The sequence below is a fragment of the Alosa pseudoharengus genome, unplaced genomic scaffold (assembly GCF_046254945.1).
Source record: "Alosa pseudoharengus isolate Yale_2024_CS ecotype anadromous, Long Island Sound unplaced genomic scaffold, YU_APseudo_1.1 YU_APseudo_1.1_scf_6, whole genome shotgun sequence".
Taxonomy (NCBI): domain Eukaryota; kingdom Metazoa; phylum Chordata; class Actinopteri; order Clupeiformes; family Clupeidae; genus Alosa; species Alosa pseudoharengus.
The window spans coordinates 34,669,159-34,690,492 of NW_027468848.1; the positions used below are offsets into that span (position 1 = coordinate 34,669,159).

Sequence of the window (21,334 nt, forward strand, 5' to 3'; positions counted from 1 at the left end):
ATGGTTGTGGTTGTGGTTGCAGCAGAGGACAGTGGGCCTGGTAGCAGGCAGCCAGAGACTCACATTCACGTTCTGAACAGGACACTCCCGCCGGGCCAGCTTGAAGGCAAAGTAGGACACCTGGTATATATCCGGTCTCTTTTCAGGGTCAGGCTCCAACATGTATCCTGATGGGGAAAGCCCAGCGGGAAGGGGAAAGAGAGAAGAGAGAAGGGAGAGCGAGAGAGAGAGAGAGAAAGAGAGAGATGCGTTGGGGTGGGGAGAGGAGAGATATGCTGTGTTAGGGTAAATTTGGTAAAAATGACTCCAAAACAACAGTAAGGGAACGCATGTACTAAGGCTGTCTCTTTTCTCTTTCAGATGAGTGTGTGTGGACTTACGGATGAGGCAGTGCATGTCCAGTGAGTAGCGCGAGTTGTCTGGGATGGTGAAGCTGCCGTCACAGATGGCTACCTGGCTCTCCCCAAACGGCAGCGTGAAGTAGCACAGCTTATACAGCAGGCAGCCCATGGCCTACACACACACACACACACACACACACACACACACACACACACACACACACACACACACACACACACACACACACACACACACACACACACACACACACACACACACACACACACACACACACACACACACACACACACACACACACACGTGTGGATACACAGACAAAATATATGTGCAGACATAGGCACACATGCACACACAAAACAAACAGGTAGATGTAAAAAGGCACAAACACACAGATATACAAACATACACACACATACAGTACATTCATACACCCACACACAAACACACATAAAAAGAAGGTCACACCAACCCATCACTGCTACAACAGTTGGTGGCCCATTTACATCACAAGCCAACTAAAGGCCAAGTCATTTATGAGCCCAATCAAAGAGCCTTTCGCAATTATGCAAACTGCAAGCTAGTGCAAACATAAAAAAGGTTACAGCATGATATGGATGATGTATGACCGCTTAGCTCTTACAGTTGGCCTATCTTAACAATTGCATATTGAGTCGATTAAATATCACGCCGTCATAAAAGCATTTATCACAGTGGTGACTGTAGAGTGCATGAGCCTAGCTGTGTAGATCGCATTCACTGGCAGAGGGGCAAATCCCCCTTGTCCACTTACCCAGATATCCGCCTTGGTGGTGATGACCTTTCCGCCATAGAGGTTGACCATTTCAGGTGCGCGGTATGATAGGGTTGTGTACCTTCACGCAAGTAAACAAGGCATCATAATTGATATGTTAATAGCACTTTAGCAAAATAACATATCAACTAACAGATGGTTCCTGAAAGTAAACAAGGTCATCATAATGCAAAATGTTTACCCTGAAAAAAGTTACTATGTTAGTGTTATCAGGTGTTGTAAAATTGTTTTGACCTTAAATTGTTTGTTTCTTATTTTTTTTCTGATCTTAAAAAACATTGTGGATCTTGGTCTTTAATGGGTATTGACAGTGCTACAGCACAGTTGGAAGTCAGAGTTCAGTTATTAAGTGATGATGCAATAATAGCCTAATAAATCCTTTTCCGGGTCCAGCGGCTTTCAAAGCCGCTCGGTTTTCTCCACAGACAGTAAAAAACAGCAATTTGTTTCCGCCATTCAGTGCAGCCTTTAAGAACATTGTCCTCCTACTACTCACTTGCTGCCTCAACCTAATAAAATCCTATTTTTCGCAGAAGCCTGCATGTAACCCTTGATTGTATCATGATTGTATCTGCACAGCTCTAGTAATTGCTCTGTTCAGGTTAACCGGTTTTGTTGTACTCTCAATAAAACGGAGGTGATGGTGACAAGGTTTATAAGTTGCAAAATCTGTCTGGCTGCGCTAGTAGACGTTTTTTGACAAAAAAGCTGTTGGGCCCATGACGTTGGACTTAACAAGCGAATAGCATGAAGCACGAGGCCTCTCTGTAAGGTACTGACTTTTTGATCTCCTCCTCGACGGCTGGCACACCCTCTGCCTGCGGGTTCTGGAAGTGATTGGTGGCGCTGCCAAAATCACAGAGGACGTAGTGGCCCCGGTCATGCAGTAGAATGTTCTCCACCTATCAGAGATCAGAGAGGGAATCACACCAACGAGAACCCAGTTAGAAATGAGTCCAACAGACCATTAGTTATTAGCACAAAATACCAGTCCAGCTTTTCCTCTATTCTCTCTCCACCTCTCCATGTTCAGTACAGGTGATTACAGTGTCAAATGCTGCACTATTTTGGACGAAGTTTAGTATTAACTTCAAATGCTGCACTGTTTTAGGTGAAGTTCAGCATTACTTTCAAGCTAGTTGGTTGTAGAACTGAAATTCCAAATGTGACCTGATCTGGCAAAATGAGACACAGTTACCCGAATTTCAAAATTAAGATTTTGGTATCTATGGACAGACGACACAGTAAGCTTTACAACGACATCCTGGTCCAAGTCATATTGCGAATCATTGTCAAGATACAGCATTGTGAATTATGGCCTCCCAGGACCCCACCATCTTTTTCCAATTGAAAAACAAGTTGCAGACAGGTACAGGTAGGATTTCACCACTTGAATTTTGATTTTTGTAACTTTACGTTCTTAGGGAAATTAATGTCTATTTTATTATATTTTCTATGGTTTTTGAAGTAATCGGCCTGTATCAAAATTAGAATATGCCTCTTGTGACTCATGACTCACTTGTGACTCGTGACTCACTTGTGATTTTGTCAGATCGGGTCACAAATGCTTTTACAACATAAATATGGCCCATATGTTCATATAGAGAGTCTACACAGCCATGTATTGACCGTTTTATATGGGTGAAATAGGATACGGTCAGTTTTAGAGTGTAATTCTCAGAAGCCAAGCTTTTTGGTCATGAGCCCCTGAAGGACTGCCGTCCACACGGTGGTTGAACAGTGCCTTGTCATTCATTTCCTTGAAATGGCTAGCCTGACCAAGGCCAAGCAGTGCTCTGAATTCTAAGTACTATCGCTTGAGTATGATTTATGTGAGCCAAGCCAACATATCCTCCATTGGCTGGTCTATTATTGAGGCTCTAGGGGGTTACGCTTTTGGCAGAAGGGTAGCTGTGAGCTCTCCAAAGCAAGGATGTTTATGTGCAAGTATGTGTGGGGGGGGGGTTGGGGGGCTTTGGGGGTGTTTGGTTCGTGCCTTCAGGTCCCGGTGGATGATGGGAGTTTTGCACTGGTGCAGGCGCGACACGGCCTCACACGTGTCACAGAATATCTGCAGGACCTCTGGCTCTGTGAAGCCCGTCTGGAGACGCTGGTTCATCAGATTCACCACCTGCCCACCTACGAGGACACACATACACATATACACACACACATACATAATCAGATGGGCACATGCATCACACATATAAGTGCACACAATATTTTTTCACGTTCATTTTGAAGCGCATGCACATTCCAACAACAAATGCATGTAAGCTTAAACCCCCCACACACACACACCTAATGATTAACTCAAGAGTTTTAGAAAGATCAGAGACAAGACTAGGAACTGAGGGACCATCAGTAACAAAGCACCAGAACACCAGGGAGCTGAACAGAAGAACCAGAGGAAGACAGCAAAGGAGAGACAGACAGAGAGAGGGGGGAGCAGGATGGACAGACAGACAGACATTAGGTGAAGAAAGATGATTGCTTACCACGGCAAAAGTCCATGAGAATCAGCACCTCCCACACGCCACCTGAGGCCGTGACACTGGAGTCCAGGAAGCCCACAATGTTCTTGTGACCCACAAGGTCCCTCTGAACACACGAACACACACACACACACACACACACACACACACACACACACACACACACACACACACACACACACACACACACACACACACACACACACACACACACACACACACACACACACACACACACACACACACACTATAATGACTAATATCGATTAAAACACGACAGCATCGAGATATACCCAAAGAGCCAGTAACGCTTCACATGGAAATACAAACAAATGCAATAAGTGTGCACAATAAGGGTAGACATAACACCGCCTTCTCCAGACAAACAGGCTACCTATTACTGCTGACACAGAACAGTATTTGGCAACTCGTTTGGAGTCCATCTTACTTACTACACACACACACACACCAGAAATGTTATTTGCACACAACCATCCTGCAGTGATGTTCCGGTGGGAGCTGTTTGCGTCTGCGGCTGTTTGCGGCTGATGACCTCGAGTTAGGACACAGGGAGTGGGCGGCAGCCGCAAGTGCCGAGTCGGCACTATTTCTGTTGGGCCCCCCACTGGGACAGCAGCTAATGACTCAACACCCAATCCTCTCCTCCCTCTCCCTCACTCTCTCTCTTACATACACACATCAATCTTCTTCCCTCGCCATTTTCCCCTCTCTGTCTTCTCTCTATCTCCCTCACCCTCTCTCTCCCTCACCCTCACCCTCACCCTCACCCTCACCCTCACCCTCACCCACACACACACACACACACACACACACACACACACACACACACACACACACACACACACACACACAAATCTTCTTCTCGCTCACCCGCTTCCTTGCCATTTTCTCCTCTCTCTCTATCACCCTCTCATTTATTCTCAACACCTCTCCTCCCCCTTCGCTCACTTTCTCTTACCACCTTCCTTCTCTCTCTCTCTCTCTCTCTCGACATTTCTCACCCTTTCCTCATTTCCGTGTTCTCTCCATCATGTCCACCCCCCCTTCTGTGCTGCTCTCTGTCCAGAACAGGTCTTCTGTAAGCGTGGAACTCTATCCGCGCCTTCCTTCATGAGGCAGCACAAGCCTCATCTTTGTGCAGGCTGGCTGTGGCTTTGAGAGAAATGCTGTGGCATGTTAATGTTGTTATCTGGTCTAACCATCTTAATCTGTAGATGGGCAGTCTGACAGATACAACACCATTAAGACAAGCCACTCAGCCACCTCTACTCTTACCAAGATGTGAACATTCTCACTACCACAGACTGGGTAAACACACACTTCTAATAGTTAATCACTTGACATGTGGTACCTTCATCAGTGGTCTACATTACTGTGGATGGTTGGAGTTTGTTTGGGGTCTTTGTAAAATGACTTCTGTAACCTTTTTTAACCTTCTGTCTTCTTGTTTTACCTGTTTTTCAAATACAAGGCTGACTCTTACTTTATCTAAACAAAAAGTATGCATCTGGGAGGTCACAGAATGTAAACACCAAATCAGCTCCCACTTCCTTGTGACATTCATTCACACATGGTTCAGATTTTTCTTTTTCTCATTGTGTGTTTCTAATTAAAAACAAATCCATGACAACATCCCTCATGTGACAGAGTGTCAGACACTGCAAGACAAAGGAGTCTGACCACATAAAGTGACCGTCAGCCAGTCTACTGATGCCAAAGATATATAGCCCCTTCTGCTCTGGTACTGCACAAAGAGATTGTTGTGTCCCTGTTGCGCTTCCAAGCCTAGACTTCATTCCAGCTGGGAGATGACTGAGAGGATTGTAGAGTGTGTATAGTATGTGCCCTTGCAACATGTTTACTGGTGCATGATCACATGTTTTAAGGTTGGTGCAATTTTGAATTCTGAAAATCTGGTGTTGGTTTAAAGGTCTTGAATGGTTTGATATGATCTACTAATGTTGTTCATGGATTGCAGACATTCCTTAAAGGGACACCAGGCAACGTTTTCATGTTAATTACTCATCTTTGTAAGTCGGTATATGGTTAAATGACTCGTTACAGGGCGAATGAAGACTCTCTCGCCCGCCCCTACTGCCTGTAGGAAGAATATCCCGCTTGCAAGTTCAGTGTATCCTACCCGCCGACCGAAGCAGGTAGGCTAAAGAAACGCTAAAGATTGTTGCAAACGTGTGGATAATGGCAGAGCCAGCGAAGAAGCAACGAAAACCCTTGACAGAAGACGCAAAGAAAAGGAAAAGAGCTTCAGACCAAGCGAGGGGGAGTTTCGTAGAGAAAAAGCATCAGGCTTGCCTGCTGTCCCTTTAATTCCCACTATGGCCAAAGAGACACATCGGTGACACGGATAGACCAATCAAATGTTTTTCATCTGTATCCCATTGACTTTCAATCCACCAGTCTCACCTCAAAGCAATTTAACACACACAAATTCAAATAACATACTTTTTTGGTCATGCTGCCTGAATGTCTTGAGCAGAGATCACATTTCACAGACAGTGTCACATGATTAACACATTTGGTCATCACAGGGGAATTCTGATCATTGAGAACACGCCTAAGACCTAACAAACGGCCCAGCTTGGTAGCTGCCCTCTACTCATTTAGGATGACCGTTGGCCTTTGGGCCACATCAGTCATGTCAGAGATGAAGCCTCACAACACAAGGAGTATGTATCTGATACACACACACACACACACACACACACTAGAAATTGTATAGTGCATTCCTAACATTGAATCAGAGGAGCCTGCTGTTATACCATGCATGCTTGAGTGTGAGTTTCCTCCCAAGTATGCTGGCATGCAAGAAGAATGTGTGTGTGTGTGTGTGTGTGTGTGTGTGTGTGTGTGTGTGTGTGTGTGTGTGTGTGTGTGTATCACACAGTGTGGTTGCTAATAAAGCATTCACTCACCATGATCTGGATCTCGAGTTTGCAGACCTGAAGGTCGTGCTCGTTGTTGACGTACATCCTCTTAAGGGCACAACGTACCCCCTGGTGAGTCCGCACCAAGAACACGATGGCAAACCCACCTGTGGCAGACAACAAGAGAGAGAGAGACAGGCACTTGGAGTCAGACAAACACACACACTGATCCCTTTCACTTGCACCATGGACATGCAGCACATCATGGAGATGATCAATCCAGAGCAGACAGACTGCAGAAAACATGCAGATTTCAATAAAAAAAGCCACAAAGTGCCCGACCAAATATGGATTCATTAATGATATACTGTATTACTGTATTCCTGTACACTGTAAGCCCCACTCAGCTACAGAAGACAGCCCTGATACTTTGAGGCCCTTGTGTGGGCCCGTGTGGGGTGACAGGGCCATGCTGTACAGACAGGGTGACATGAGGAGTATCCACCGCCCAGTGACCCACGCTAGCCTGGGCCCAGCCATAGCAGCTGGAGGGGCCTGTGGCAATGTCAAGATATCATCTCTCTCTATATCTCTCTCTCTCTCACACACACACACACACACACACACACAGGTAGCCATACGGTGTTTGGTGTTTTAAGCCCCCAACGTCGTCTTCCAGGCAGCGCTGCATGGAAGGCACTAGTGTTAGGTTAGGGTTAGGGTTAGGGTTAGGTGCCTTGAAATCGGCGATCGCAGAGCTGCATTGAAGTCGACGGTGGGGGCTTAAAACACCATGGAGCCAGTCATACGCTATCACAAATACATACGATATGTACAAACAGTCATACGCTATCACAAATACATACGATATGTACAAACAGTCATACGCTATCACAAATACATACGATATGTACAAACAGTCATACGCTATCACAAATACATACGAGTCACAAACAGCTTGTCTACAGTTCAAAGTACCTCACAGTGTTACAAGTGGGTCTCACATTCTAAAGTTTCACTAAATGTACTCGGAGAAGAGCTATAGAGGGCGCATTGCTGAAATCTGACCCAGTTTGTTTGGCCCAGACCAGACGCTTTACAGACAGGTAAGGGTGTGTGTGTGTGTGTGTGTGTGTGTGTGTAGGGCCTCTGTGGTGCTTTAGAGCTGCAAGCTGTGATGAGGGGATGGTGTGATGGGGGAGGAGAGTGAGAGGGAGAGAAAAAAGGAGGGGCTAGAGAGAGAGAGAGAAAGAGGGAGGGAGAGAGAAAGGGATGGGGGGGGGGGGGTTAAGGCTGTTCCTGTTGCCTGTGCATCCCGTTGACCTTGGTGAGTTTGTCTGGGGGCCTCAGTGTCTGTCTGGCCGAGCAAACCCCATCACACCTCCATCTCGCTCACCTCCATCTCCTTCCCTCCCTCTCTTCCTCCATCCCTCCCTCCGCCTCTTCGTCTGTCTGTCCCTCCTTCCCCCCACAAAACACCACCACTCCCTCTATCCCCCATCCCAGATGACCTGAACGCCCAAAGCCTGTGCTTTATTTTCAACAATAAAGAAAACCAGATTCTGTCTGAGTTCATTCATATACATCCACACGTGTCCACTAAAGTGACGCCCAGTGAAGGATAGCACAGTGCGCATGTGTTTCATCTGTGCAGGTGCATCTCTACTCAATAGAGTGCATCTGGTTATTCTCAACTCAGATGAATCTAATAGAAAAACATACTGTTTGTCCTGGTCAGTATTACTGTGTGGTTAATCAGTGTCTCACTGGGCATCTCCTATCTCTCTGCTGATCTCTGCCGCCCGGTCCTCTCTGTCCAGATCTTTCCGCCCTGCTGCCTTTACTGAGCTAATGGAGTGAGCTGTGTCTGCCTCAGCCGTGACCGTCTCGTTAGTTTCCACTCACTGCCCATTAACTTTCAATAACACATACAGATTATTATGTTGACAAGCACGTACACACGCACACAAGCGCACACACACGCACACACACACACACACACGCACACACACACGCACACACTCACGCACACACACACACACACACACACACACGCACACACACACACACACACAGGCGCACACACACACGCACGCACACACACACACACACACAAGCACACACACACACAAGCACACACACGAAGTTGGTCGAAGTGTGTTGGTAAGCTTTTAAGCAGAGCAAGATGAGTCAGCATAAGAGCAGCATAGGGAGAAGGGATTGGGGGAGCAACCAAGCAGGTGAAACTCTATGGTCTAGCTGAGTGGGTCCTTTGAGTGCGAGTGTGAGTGCGTGTGTGTGTGCATGTGCATGTGCATGTGCATGTGTGCGTGCGTGTGTGTGTGTGTGTGTGCACTTAATATATATTGAGCTGACAAGACAGACCTCCAAAAGCTCTTTTGTCCACAGTTGCCTTCTCTTGCACTCAGGACATGGATGGTCTCATACAAGCACTTCATTCTACCCTCTTGCTTGCAGAAGCCAGCTTGCAGAAACCAGTCGAACAGAAAAGGGTCCTGCAGAGCTGCAAGCTTTAGCAGTTTTAAGCCCCATGACTGACTCTCTCTCTCACACACACACACACACTCTCACATACACTCACACTCACACTACAAAACCCATAAGAGCATATATACGACACATAAGAAAATGAAAAATAATTAAAAAACAAACAGCCTTAATTTACTTGATTTAATTTACATTTAGACAGTTCGCTAAAAGCAGTGAGCAACACAGCTGCCTTCAGAAGGGAGCAGTAAGACTGCTCATACTCTCAGTAGCGCACAGTCCAGTCACTGTCGTTCTGGACAGATGCGGATGTGTGGACGCTGGGCTGTGAAACATGTAGACGGAGCGGACGTAGTGGATGTAAACACACACTGCAGCACTGTGGACGTCTCGGGAGGATTCAGTGTGGGTCTCATTCATCGAGAGAGACAGAGAGAGAGAGAGACAGAGAGAGAGAGAGACAGAGAGAGAGAGAGACAGAGAGAGAGAGAGAAAGAGAGAGAGAGAGAAAGAGAGAGAGAGAAAGAAAGAAAAAGAAAGACGTTCTGAGGAGCTCTGCAGTGCTGCAGGCCAAGCTATTCTGGGATATGCAGGGAGGTTGAAACAGAATCGTAGATAACACATACACACACACACACACACACACACACACACACACACACACACACACGCTGCCCTTCCCCTTTAGATAGATTGCTACACCTTTTAACAAAGACACAATTGTTATATCACAGGAGCACAGGACACCTAAGCAGTCATTTAAGGCTCCTCAAACCAATTATTAGCCTAAACACAATGTGTGCACACACGCCTCTGTTATCTGGGTATTTGCTCCTATTTCCTCATGATCCTTCTTTCTCTTTCACACTCCATTATTATCTTTTATCTGGACTGCCCCGTCTCACACACACACACACACACACACACACACACACACACACACACACACACACACACACACACACACACACACACACACACACACACACACACACACACACACACACACACACACACACACACACACACACACACACACACACACACACACACACACACACACACACACACACACACACACACACACACACACACACACACACACACACACACACACACACACACACACACACACACAAACGCTGCCCTTCCCCTTTAGATAGATTGCTACCCCTTTTAACAAAGACACACACACACACAGCGAAGAAAACTCTGCACCTATCGAGGTGGGTGGCCCAAGCCAAGGACACCCATCGTGGAGGCAAAAAAAAAAGGAAACCAGAACACTCCTGAGGCTAGGTGAGGTGTGTGAAAAAGGCAGGCTGCTGTTCTCCCAGCATGCAGCGCGGCGATGAATGAGTCACTAGTGCTCGGAGTTCAGCGCGTCTCCGACAGGCGTCCCTGAGCTCTTCAGAGAAGCCCCGCTCGCTGTCAGAGCCGCTGCTGAACACGGGCCGGAGGATGTGATGGCGAAACAAGAGACGAGACAAACACACAGAGCAACCAAAAGACACACAGTGTGTGCGTGTGTGTGTGTGTGAGAAACACACGCAGACAGTTGTGCCCACACACACAGTTAAACACACACGGACACAGCACAGAACACCTGCGGAGAGAGGCATGCACTGCTCTTTGTGGAGGACACGGGGGGGGGGGGGGGAGAGGAGAGGAGAGGAGAGGAGAGGAGAGGACACGGAGGGAAGGGGAGGGGAGAGGAGAGGGGAGAGAAGGGGAGGGGAGGAATGCTGTCTGATGGACACCGTCTTTACAACACTGCCCGCAGCTTAGCTGAGTCAGACTGTAAGGCAAAAGCTTAACCCACGTTCACAACACACACACACACACACACACACACACACACACACACACACACACACACACACACACACACACACACACACACAGTAAATGTGTGTGGTCCCTTCCCTAAGTGAACATGGGACACATCCTGCCGAGCTTCTGCCATCTTGATCCCATAATCCAACAGCGCTTGCGCGAAATGAAAGAGATTTGCAAAACTGCTTAAGTGCCGCGCGACACTGCAGACAAGGCAGACATAAGTCCAGCCAGCCAGGTGAAGAGTGCGGTATGGCGGATGAAGTATTCGTCTTCCCGGGGAAGAAGGGCCGGTTACATAACACTGCACTATAAATACACATGGCACCACTATCTTGTTTACAATGCAGCACACACTCATACACTCAAACACACACAGACACACACACACAGACACACACACATACATACATACACACACACACACACACCCATGCACACCCCAGGGCTTCGTTTGAACGCTCAACACACCCTCGTCCCCAACCCTGTCTAAGCCGGTTTACATCAGCCTGAATGTATGGGGAAGAGACAGATAAGATAATAAAGGCAAGCGGAGTCTTGGACTATACCCCCCCCCCCTCCCCCAGCAGATGACCTTCAGAAGGACTGGGTGGTGTAAGCGTGCGCTCAGCTGCACTGAACGTACTGTGTGATTGCTTCTAAAGTGTGGTCGATGCGTCAGCGTTGATTGGGCATTAAAGGTGTATGTAGGTGTATGGGCTTTATTTGTGTTCTCCTGACGGTCGGTTTCCAGCTTTCAAAGAGGAAGAGCCGAGACGAGAGAATCCGATTTTGCCCCCACAGCGGGTGTCCTTGGCTTGGGCCACACACCTCAATAGGTGATGGAGTTTTTGCTCTGTGTGGGTGTGCGGGTGTAAGTATGTGTGCTTGAGTGTGTGTGAGTGTGTGTGTAAGAAGCTGAATGTTCTTGTCATGGTCCCTGCTTCAGCAGGACACGGCCCCCTCAGCTACTGGGGAAAAACAGCAGTGTAGCATTACAGCAGGTAACAATAGACCAGGCGAGTTGAGTGGTGTGCTCACATCACAACTTGAGCCACACACACACACACACACACACACACACACACACACACACACACACACACACACACACACACACACACACACACACACACACACACACACACACACACACACACACACACACACACACACACACACACACACACACACACACACACACACACACACACACACACACACACACACACACACACACACACACACACACACACACACACACACACACACACACACACACACACACACACACACACACACACACACACACACACACACACACCCCTGAGCCAGCTGGGTGGCCAAGACCAGGAGTCAGCTGAGGTCCCAGTAGCTGTGTTTACATTGCTGTCGACTGCAGCCAAGACCAGAGCAACTCTGGCACACCCCAAACACACACTTGGTTTCCACATGGTCTGATTTGCAAAGTCATGATTAAATTCGGCTTGGCAGAAGGTTGCAACAGACAGAGTACAGACCCAATAGTGACAAACTCAAGACAAGAGGTCATGACAAGACATGCAATTGCCATGAGAAATAAGAAATTCATTTGAGCATATGTTTCTGAAACCCCTAGCATAATTAAAGAGAAACTATGCAGTATTGGCAATTTCTTTGCTGTTTTCTCAGTTTTTGATTCTTTTCGCTGGCTCTGTCATGACGAATGTCTGAGAAACTCCATCGCTACCTTGTTCTAGCCGGTGCCTGGCGTGTATGTGTATTTAATTAAATGCAGTAAAGCAATTTATTTCACTCGTTATACTTCCTGACACTGAGGCCGTCGGCCCGCCGGCCCACAGTTGCAAGTGTGTTTTTTCCCGCTCACAGGCACTAGGGGGAAAAGAGACGGCCACCATTCAACCCGAAAAGTCATATAACCATTCCAATGACTCCGAAGATGTTAAGTTAAGGTAAATTAAGCTAACAAAAACCCTGCATATTAAGATAAAAAAAACTGCATAGTTCGCCTTTAACAGACTGAATAAGCTGGAGAAAGTCTGATATTGATGTTTCTACGTTCTGTGCTTTGGCAACATTGTCATTTACATTTTCCATGCCAATAAAGTGTTGAATTGAATTGTGAATTGAACTGAACTGAAAGGTAATGAGCCAATGAGAAGACTTAAGAGAGGCTTAGATGGGAAATGCACAGTCGGATGCCTTTGATAAAAGGCAGTAAAAGCAAACATAAGAGGTGAAATAGTTCAGAGGTAACAGATCAACAGGCACCTCCTAAGGCAGAGTGGAGCAGACTAATAGCTTGCTGTTCCCTCAGTTAGTTCGCTCATATTTCTGGGTGCATCCTGATAGCAACTGTTCACACTTGTGTAGTGCTGCCACTAACGACTAATTTTCTAACGACTAATCTTTCGACTAATTTTTCGATTAGTCGACTAATCTAAACGACAATTTTTTTTTAAATCAAGTGTTTGTTATTTTGTTGTGTACATTTTATTTTGAACTCAACTAAAGGGAAAACGTAAAATATATATCACCCTACTTTTGTTAGAAGCTGTATTACTGTAAGTAAACTGTTCAAAAACATTATGCATTAAAAAAAAAACACCCATTTAAAATGCTCTAAAATCATAGGGCCCACTTACATGAATCCACCCCCCATCAAATTATCATTATATCACATCACAATTATTATTGTTATGCTATATTGTTATACATGCACTTCAAAGCAGCCAGTGTTTAAAGTGCTAACATTGTTCACAAAAAGTTTGAAAACATGCACATCAGAGGACTGCTTTACTAATGTAAAATATAATTAGAATAGTTCCATTGCTTTTGCATGGTTGCATGATAAATACAACAGCAATTATATGGGTGTCATCGTTTTGGGATGTTTCCCTCATGCAAGCATCATATACTGGTAGGCAAATGGAAAGAATATTTACATATTTAATTATGCCACAAGCTTTTGGCTACGTTATTCAAATTTGACTATACAATACTCTAGATAGTGTATTATAGTCTGTGCTCTGTTTTTATGGAAGTTGCATAAATCCACATTGTTCTATTAAATGTAGTTTCATAATTAAATAGCTTTCCAATAGGTTGAATTGGAGATTTGCTACCAACGTTATCAAGTGGTTTCAGTTTCTCTCGCGCATTGAATGAATGCTCATACCACCATTTAATTGTATGCCTCTATGTTTGATGACACCAAATTAGCAAGTAATTCATACTGATTGCAGAAAAGTTTGTTTTCTTTTTCTGTCGGTCCGCGGTTCCTTGATCAATTGCGCAGCAAATTATCAGACGAAGCCCCGGGAATAATTTCACTCCGCGGCTCCGGACCAGCAATGTCCACGTTACGACCGGTGCTGGTCCGCGCGGCCCATAGTTTGAGCCTAATGAGCCTAACATCAGCATGTTCAAAACAAGTAGGCTACAGGCACTTTGCGCGTCTTACCACATAGGTTACTTCACTTTATCAGTTGGCTTGAACGCTAAAAAAATATGCGTCGTGACTTATTGACCATGGGAAATGACGCGCACCTTGATTGTTGATATCACGGGCGGCGGCATGTTCGGTTTAACGTTTTTTTGTATGAATGAATTACAGTAATGACACGCCGTTGCGTTGTCAACGTGAGACACTTCACTTCATTTATTTCAATTTCCACAATAGGCTACTATATTAGTCAGAGTCTGGACTAGCGTAACCTAGCTTAGCTCCCCCCACTTAGCTCTGCCTAATAATTAATTTCGCTGAAAGCAGGCAGGCACGCAGCTTTGCTGCTGGCGTTAACACTTGCGTGCATAGTGGGGTTTAAAACATGCCAAAGTCTTAGTAGCCTGTTTAACATCCAAAGACAGTCATTGTACTTTTCAAGAGTTAATAACATAGAGTTAATATAACATTACAGCCGTGTGAGACCAAAAATAAATAGGCGGTCAATAGTAAAACGACTCTTCGACTAAAAAAATTGCCGTCGACTAATTTTCATGGTCGATTAGGTCGACTAAGTCGACTAATCGCGGCAGCACTACACTTGTGTAAATGCTCAAAAATGCATTCAATAAATTTGACAGTTTGAAGAATGAAGGTGCATCTTTTCGAACCTAAAAATAAAGCCCACAGTACTTCCATAGAACAAGCATAAGCACTGCTCTATCTGGAGGCTGGAATCAGGGGATCAGTTATGTGGCGTATGAAAACAGGATCAGTTCAAATGTGATGAGGTGAGCTGCCCTGAGCAGATAATGGACGGGGCCATGGTCCTCGCCAAGACACCAGTGCAAAGTCTCTTCCCAGCAGAGGAAGTGAGAGGACAACCTGGTGAAGGAGTAATTATGGGTGATCTGAGCAGCCGGGAGAAAGGTTAGACCTATAGAGACAGCTCTCCCATTCACTCTCTCCCACACTCTCTCACACTCTCTCTCTCTCTCTCTCTCTCTCTCTCTCCTTCACTCTCCCTCTCTCTCATGTCTCTCTCTCTCTCTTTACGAGACACTCATACATAATCAGCCCTAGAAATGTCTAACAGGTGCTGAGAGTGCTGGCTGCCCTTTACAGAACCTCACCCACGCAGTGTCTACTCAGTGCCTTCAGGAACCTACAAGACATCCGTTTGACCTTGTAAACTCTCACCTACATGGAGGCAGACCACCACTGGAGACTGCATCTAGCCTAGTTTCTATGTACAAAAAACCCTGATGTGACCCGACCCACCATGCGTGTTTAGCAATAGCATAGCAGGAGCCCAGCAAATGCATGCGTAGTAACACATCATCATCCTTATCCAGGAAGCACCAACCACACCTTACCCCACCCCAAAAACCACCCCCTACCACCCTCCACTGAACCCACTACCACCTTATACTCGTGGGGGTGGGTGGGGTGTCTGCCCACCCAGCAGCAGGAGGTCTTCCTTTCGCTGGATGGAGTAGGCAGCCTGTGTGTGTGTGTGTGTGTGTGTGTGTGTGTGTGGGCTAGCTAGCAGATGGAGCCCAGGCCAGCTCCTGATGAATAAATCACTCGCGGCCCATCCATTATTCACACGCCAGGGGCCCCCCGTGCCTGGTGGACGGTTGGGGAGGAGAGACGTACGCGCACGTTCCTCTTCACTCTGGACGGCCACATGGCCAGGCCATGCATCCAGCCATAGCAAAGCCACAATCGGACAGAATATTATATACAAACAGAGAGAGAGAGCGAGAGAAACCGAGAGAGGAGGGAGAGTGAGTGAGAGAAAGTGAAAGAGACAGAGAGTTAAAGGCCAACTCTTCATTTAATAAAACGATTAGCCTCAACCAGAGAGCTCAGGGTCAGCAGAGTGACATGGAGGGCCAAGCTGCAGAGTATCAGGGGGAGTGGGGTGGTGTATGTAGGAATGCAAAGCAAATGCTGTACAGGGAGCATTCCTACCATATGGATGATGATTGGGGGGGGGGGGGGGGGGTCCCAAGGACAGCAGCCTTACAAGGACAGGAGCCATAGAGCAAGCAGGAGATGCAGGAGGGCGAGTGCACAGTGAGTGACCACAGATGGTGGACAGAGCGGCCAGAGGATATGACACTCGCATTTTTGCACAACGCAGCCCTCCAAAGCCCAATGGGGAAGGGAATAATGAGACTTGGAGGAAGGAAAGCATGGTGACACTCGAGCAGGGTTAATATTATGGAGTGAAAATGCCCATTTCTGCTTGTACTGTTTTGAAGTGAACCTGGCACAGTGATGGAGTAGTATTTCCTGGACAACAGGACAAGTACATACATAAAGAATATGCCTATGCTACTAAAACACAGAATCCAGAGCTGCTGGGCTTGAATAAGGATGACACAGCCATCACCATAAGAGCTCAGCAAATAGAGTCTGTAAAGAAGCGGATCACGAGCAGTGAACGCTGCAAGGACAGGAGGAGATGGGACTTCTCTGTGCTGGAGGACAGATGACTGCGCAGCTCGTTTAAAAAGAAATAAATAAATCAAATCTTCACATCTATCACATAAGTGGAGAAGACATTTAGATGGTAAGGCAAATCGCTGTTCTGACGCCATGGGCCATCTGCAGCTGCTGCTGTTGTTTCTGGTGGTGGCTTGCCTTATGGTACTGCAGTCAACTGCATTCCCACATGTCACACTCTGCATATCACTGTGTCAAAAGAATGCACTGTCTGCCTAACAGAGTTCAGTTACATGGCGCAGACACATACAGACACTCTCTCCCAGTGTGTGTCTGTCTGTGTGTCTGTGTGTGTGTGTGTGTGTGTCTGTGTGTGTGTGTGTGTGTGTGTGTGTGTGTGTGTGTGTGTGTGTGTGTGTGTGTGTGTGAGTGAGTGAGTGAGTGAGAGAGCGAGAGAGAGAGAGAGAGAGCGTATGTGAAAACCTTTCCAAAATGACGAAACAAACACATTCCATGACACAATAGAGACACTCCTTTGCTGAGTCATGTGTGCATGTGCCCCTCCCAAACCCCTCAAGCAACAGCACAGATGCCTCACAACACAAGTGCAGGAGGTGGACATTCTCTATTTGTTCAGCTCATTTCAGAGAGGGCATCCCACTCATCCAGCCAGTAGTAAGTGTTCAATGGACTATACGTGACTAGAGCTGACATCTCTTACTGTGGTCATTAAAGGCTCAGTCCTTGACTCTGGTGAGAAGTTGTTGACATTTGAGCTCACCAACCAATAAAGTGATTTCCCTAGTACCTTCGATGCTCCCGAAGCGGCAGCTGGGATTGGCCAACGCTTGGTCCGAGTAACTATGTCTTGCAACTACTGTATGTTTTGCCCCTTACAGCACCAGGAATGTGTATGAATAACAGTTTGTTTTGGAGCTTCATACACTGAACAGACTGCTATAGAGGACTGTGCGGAGCAATGACCTGATTTTGACCAAAAAAAAAGAAGTGTATTGGATTAGAATTGTGGATTCCACACGACTCCTCCGTTTTTCACTTCTAAGATCCAGCTATATAAATATCCCCACTCACTCATAAATCCAGTAGGACTCAGTCCTGACCTGAGAAGGGGTTCATCTGAACTACACAGGGCCCTGCACTCCCTCCACTTGAGGAGTCTGGAGGACTGCCTGAGAGAGTCTGTTATGCTATCTTCCCTCATCATCTCATTCCTCTCCCTCCTGCTCCACTCACTGCTGTGTGACTCAGCAAAGACTTCATTGTGATAAAGACAGGGATGGAAGGAGAAAGAGAACGATAGAGTGAAAGAGATAAAGGGATGGAAGGAGAAAGAGAACGATAGAGTGAAAGAGATAAAGCATAACCGTATGTGTGTAAGTGTGTGTGTATGAAAGAGAGAGAGAGAGAGAGAGAGAGAAAGAGAGACAGGCAGACAGACAGACAGAGAGAGGGAGAGAGAGAGAGAGAAAGAAGAGAGCAGGGTGAGTTACTGAAGTCTGCCTCATTACCGGTCACCCTGTCGCATGGATGATTCAGCATCAGACAGCACCACCAAAACAACAACAACAACAGCTGTAGCAAACAAAGATAACCTTAGCATCTTAGCATCATCAAGTATCTGTAGAAATCCTTGTATTATTAGTACTAACACAAGTATTTGTGGGAAAGGTCAGTACTTTGTAACAGTTATTCATTACTTGTCCTTCAAAGGCCCTTTTTTCCATGTCATTCTATTAACTAGAGAAGGCACCACATAATGCGTTGCCTACAGAAGCCATTGAGCTGAAACTATGAAAGGACGCTGTGCCATTCATCACAAACATGACTAAAACTCCACCTCGCTCCCTACCGAACACCAACACCTTCAGGCGTCACAGAGAGAAGGTAAACGCAAGACACTGCTGACAACCAAGGTCAGCCATGGCACTAAGAAGACTCGTTTCAGCATGGGCATCTGTTAATTAATCCATAAACAAGTCAGCCACAGCATGGCTACTCGACTATGACTAACCACTTTCAGGATATGGTGGGCATGAGCTGACAAATGAGCAATCATCTGATCTCCGAGCGCCTGCTTTAGTTGGCTGTTTTTACGACTAAAACTACAGGGGGTGGGGGGGGGGGGATTCCACCCCGAAATTATCTTCATTATAACCCTCTAGCCTCCATCAGCGAATGACACACCATTCACACCATAAGTCGAAGAGCGTCTAAAAGCTCTAAAGCTCCTGGACCTCTGCTGCACATAAGAGGCCTTATACCAAAAGCTTGACAGATACAGGGAGGTGAAGCTGTCTAATCTGGATTGCATGGCGATGACTTCAGAAATGGGACCAAGATGAGATTCACTGCCTTGAGCGTACCACACAAGTCAGACCACTGAATCTGACCCCAACACCCCCCCCCCCCCACCCCCACCAACAGAAAACAATCTGAGAGGTGTGGTTGGTATGCACCTATATCCTGTGACATTCACATAAAAGCCTGAAGGTCTGTAGGCCAAAGAACACTCAATCTGCATGTGAAGATGAATAGCAATCTCCCGGGCGAGCATGGGAATGACTGGAGCCCTGTGGACAGGCCCTGACTAGATGACAGAGTCGAGTGCTTCAAATATCTCCCATTATGGGTTTTCCCCTCAAAGAGTCAAACTTGGGGCATCATTGACAGACAACCCAAATGCCTAAAGACATACCATTGCTTTCTCACAGTGCAAACCACCATTCACAGTCCAGTAATGAGTCTGACATGGGGAACTTGATATGCTTCCTAAAGGCCATGAGGATGTGTTGCATTGTGCACCTGTCTTACAATGTGCTTTATCACAAATCATTGCTTGGGCTGGGAACTGTATGCACCGTAACTCCAAGCATTTTCCAAAAAAAGTAGCCTAACTTACACAAAGAGATCATTGCACGGTTCCTTTTTAAACGCATTGTGTTTTAGTTAGCCACAGTAACATTGGATTGAGTGACAGGTAATGGCGGAAGGTCCAAAGATAATCAGCTCTCCAGTATACAATCCCCTTACTGTCAGTGTGCGCAACGTGTGTTATGGTCGGGCATTAGGCTGTCTCTTACCCTCGGCAACTGTCTCCTCCACGGTCACCTGGTAGCGTCCTATGGTGAAAACCCGTCCAATGTAGCTACCACCACTGCTGGATCCAGTGCCACCCCCACCTGCGCCCGATCCTGGCCCGGAGCTGACCAATTCCCTCCGTGAATCAAAAAACTTCTTCATTTTCCCAGTTGAGATGCTGTAAACTTGGAGTCGATTATGTAATAAGGATGATGGGCTGTAAAGCTACTGTTGCCAGTTCCTGAGGTGCAAAGAAAGAACCGACAGCGCACGAGCTGCTTTAAGAGATATGAAGAGCTAATCACACATTGTCTATTTTTGTATTGCACGTTGATGTCAAAAAAGCCAGCTATCAGCAATGCAGTTTCAGAATTTGACAGCAAAATAGCACTGCTGTTTCAGGTAAATGTTCGATTCTTTGAATTCGACAGTGTAGCCTTCTATATTCGCCTTTGATACTTTGAACACGATACAAAAAAAAAATACAAATCCAGCAGTCGTTTGTGCAATTACATTAAATCCATTTATCAGCAAAAACACCACAATACAGCAGTCAATAATCAGCTGAGTCGTCCTCGTAGCTTCTCCGTTATGCCACAGAAAACTAAACCTTACTCAAAACACATAAATGTTTTTTCAGTGAAACATTACTGAATACACTTGTAAAATACTGGTTAGTTAGATGACCCAGGTGAAAATCCAATTCCAATTAACGTAGCTTGCTATATAACGTAGCTAACCAGCCCTCGCTTGGCATCTGGTCAGCTAGCAAGCCCGCTGCTTGTTGGAGTGTTGCTTTTAACAAGAACACGCGTAATCCATGTAGACTGTCACCCATGACATTTCCTCATCCTTCCAGTAAATCGGATCCTGAACTGGGACTTCCAGGATCTTCAACTCTGCCCGTTTCGTTTCGCCGACAGTGTTTGAATGCAATAGTCGTGTCCGTTGTCTTTCCAATTCATTGGCTTCCCTGCTTTCCCCAGAACAGCACAGCTGGGTTATGATATGATCCTCGACACCAGGAAATGCAACAAAGTAGCCCACACACGAGATGTACAAGGATGTGCAAGATGAATCACTTAATTCTCCTTACGATGGAGGACGGCTGGAGGGACCACAGGAGGTACACTGTAACTAGCTAGTTAGCCAAGGAGCTAATAAAAATAAATAGCTACTCTAATCTGAATTACGTCATTCCAATGACGAAACGCTATGATTCTAGTTCCGGTAGACGTAGAACTACAAATACCAGTGCCCAACAGGTGAAAACGTGCCCAATACCAGAGCCCGTCTACGTCTTATTAGACATTCTCTGCTAATACTGAATTAGCTTACAGAAATATAAAATTGCCGATAATTAAATATATAGGACTACAATCTACACAAGCACATGAAACGTATGTAAGTTACAACA

General features: G+C 46.2%; 1 protein-coding gene across 8 annotated transcripts in view; it reads right to left on the reverse strand.

The window, feature by feature from the left end:
- aak1a (AP2 associated kinase 1a) overlaps positions 1 to 21,111 on the reverse strand; it is a 43,399-nt gene extending 22,288 nt beyond the window's left edge. For all 8 annotated transcript variants that reach the window (XM_076271113.1, XM_076271112.1, XM_076271110.1 and 5 more), the window contains exons 1-8: positions 19,920 to 21,111; positions 6,624 to 6,742; positions 3,673 to 3,775; positions 3,171 to 3,313; positions 1,955 to 2,076; positions 1,154 to 1,235; positions 381 to 513; positions 64 to 167 (exon numbers count right to left, since the gene is read on the reverse strand). In XM_076271113.1, coding sequence (XP_076127228.1) covers positions 64 to 167; positions 381 to 513; positions 1,154 to 1,235; positions 1,955 to 2,076; positions 3,171 to 3,313; positions 3,673 to 3,775; positions 6,624 to 6,742; positions 19,920 to 20,079 — 966 coding nt within the window. In that variant the 5' untranslated portion in view covers positions 20,080 to 21,111. The remainder of the gene's footprint in view (positions 1 to 63; positions 168 to 380; positions 514 to 1,153; positions 1,236 to 1,954; positions 2,077 to 3,170; positions 3,314 to 3,672; positions 3,776 to 6,623; positions 6,743 to 19,919) is intronic.
- Positions 21,112 to 21,334: the final 223 nt, after the last annotated feature.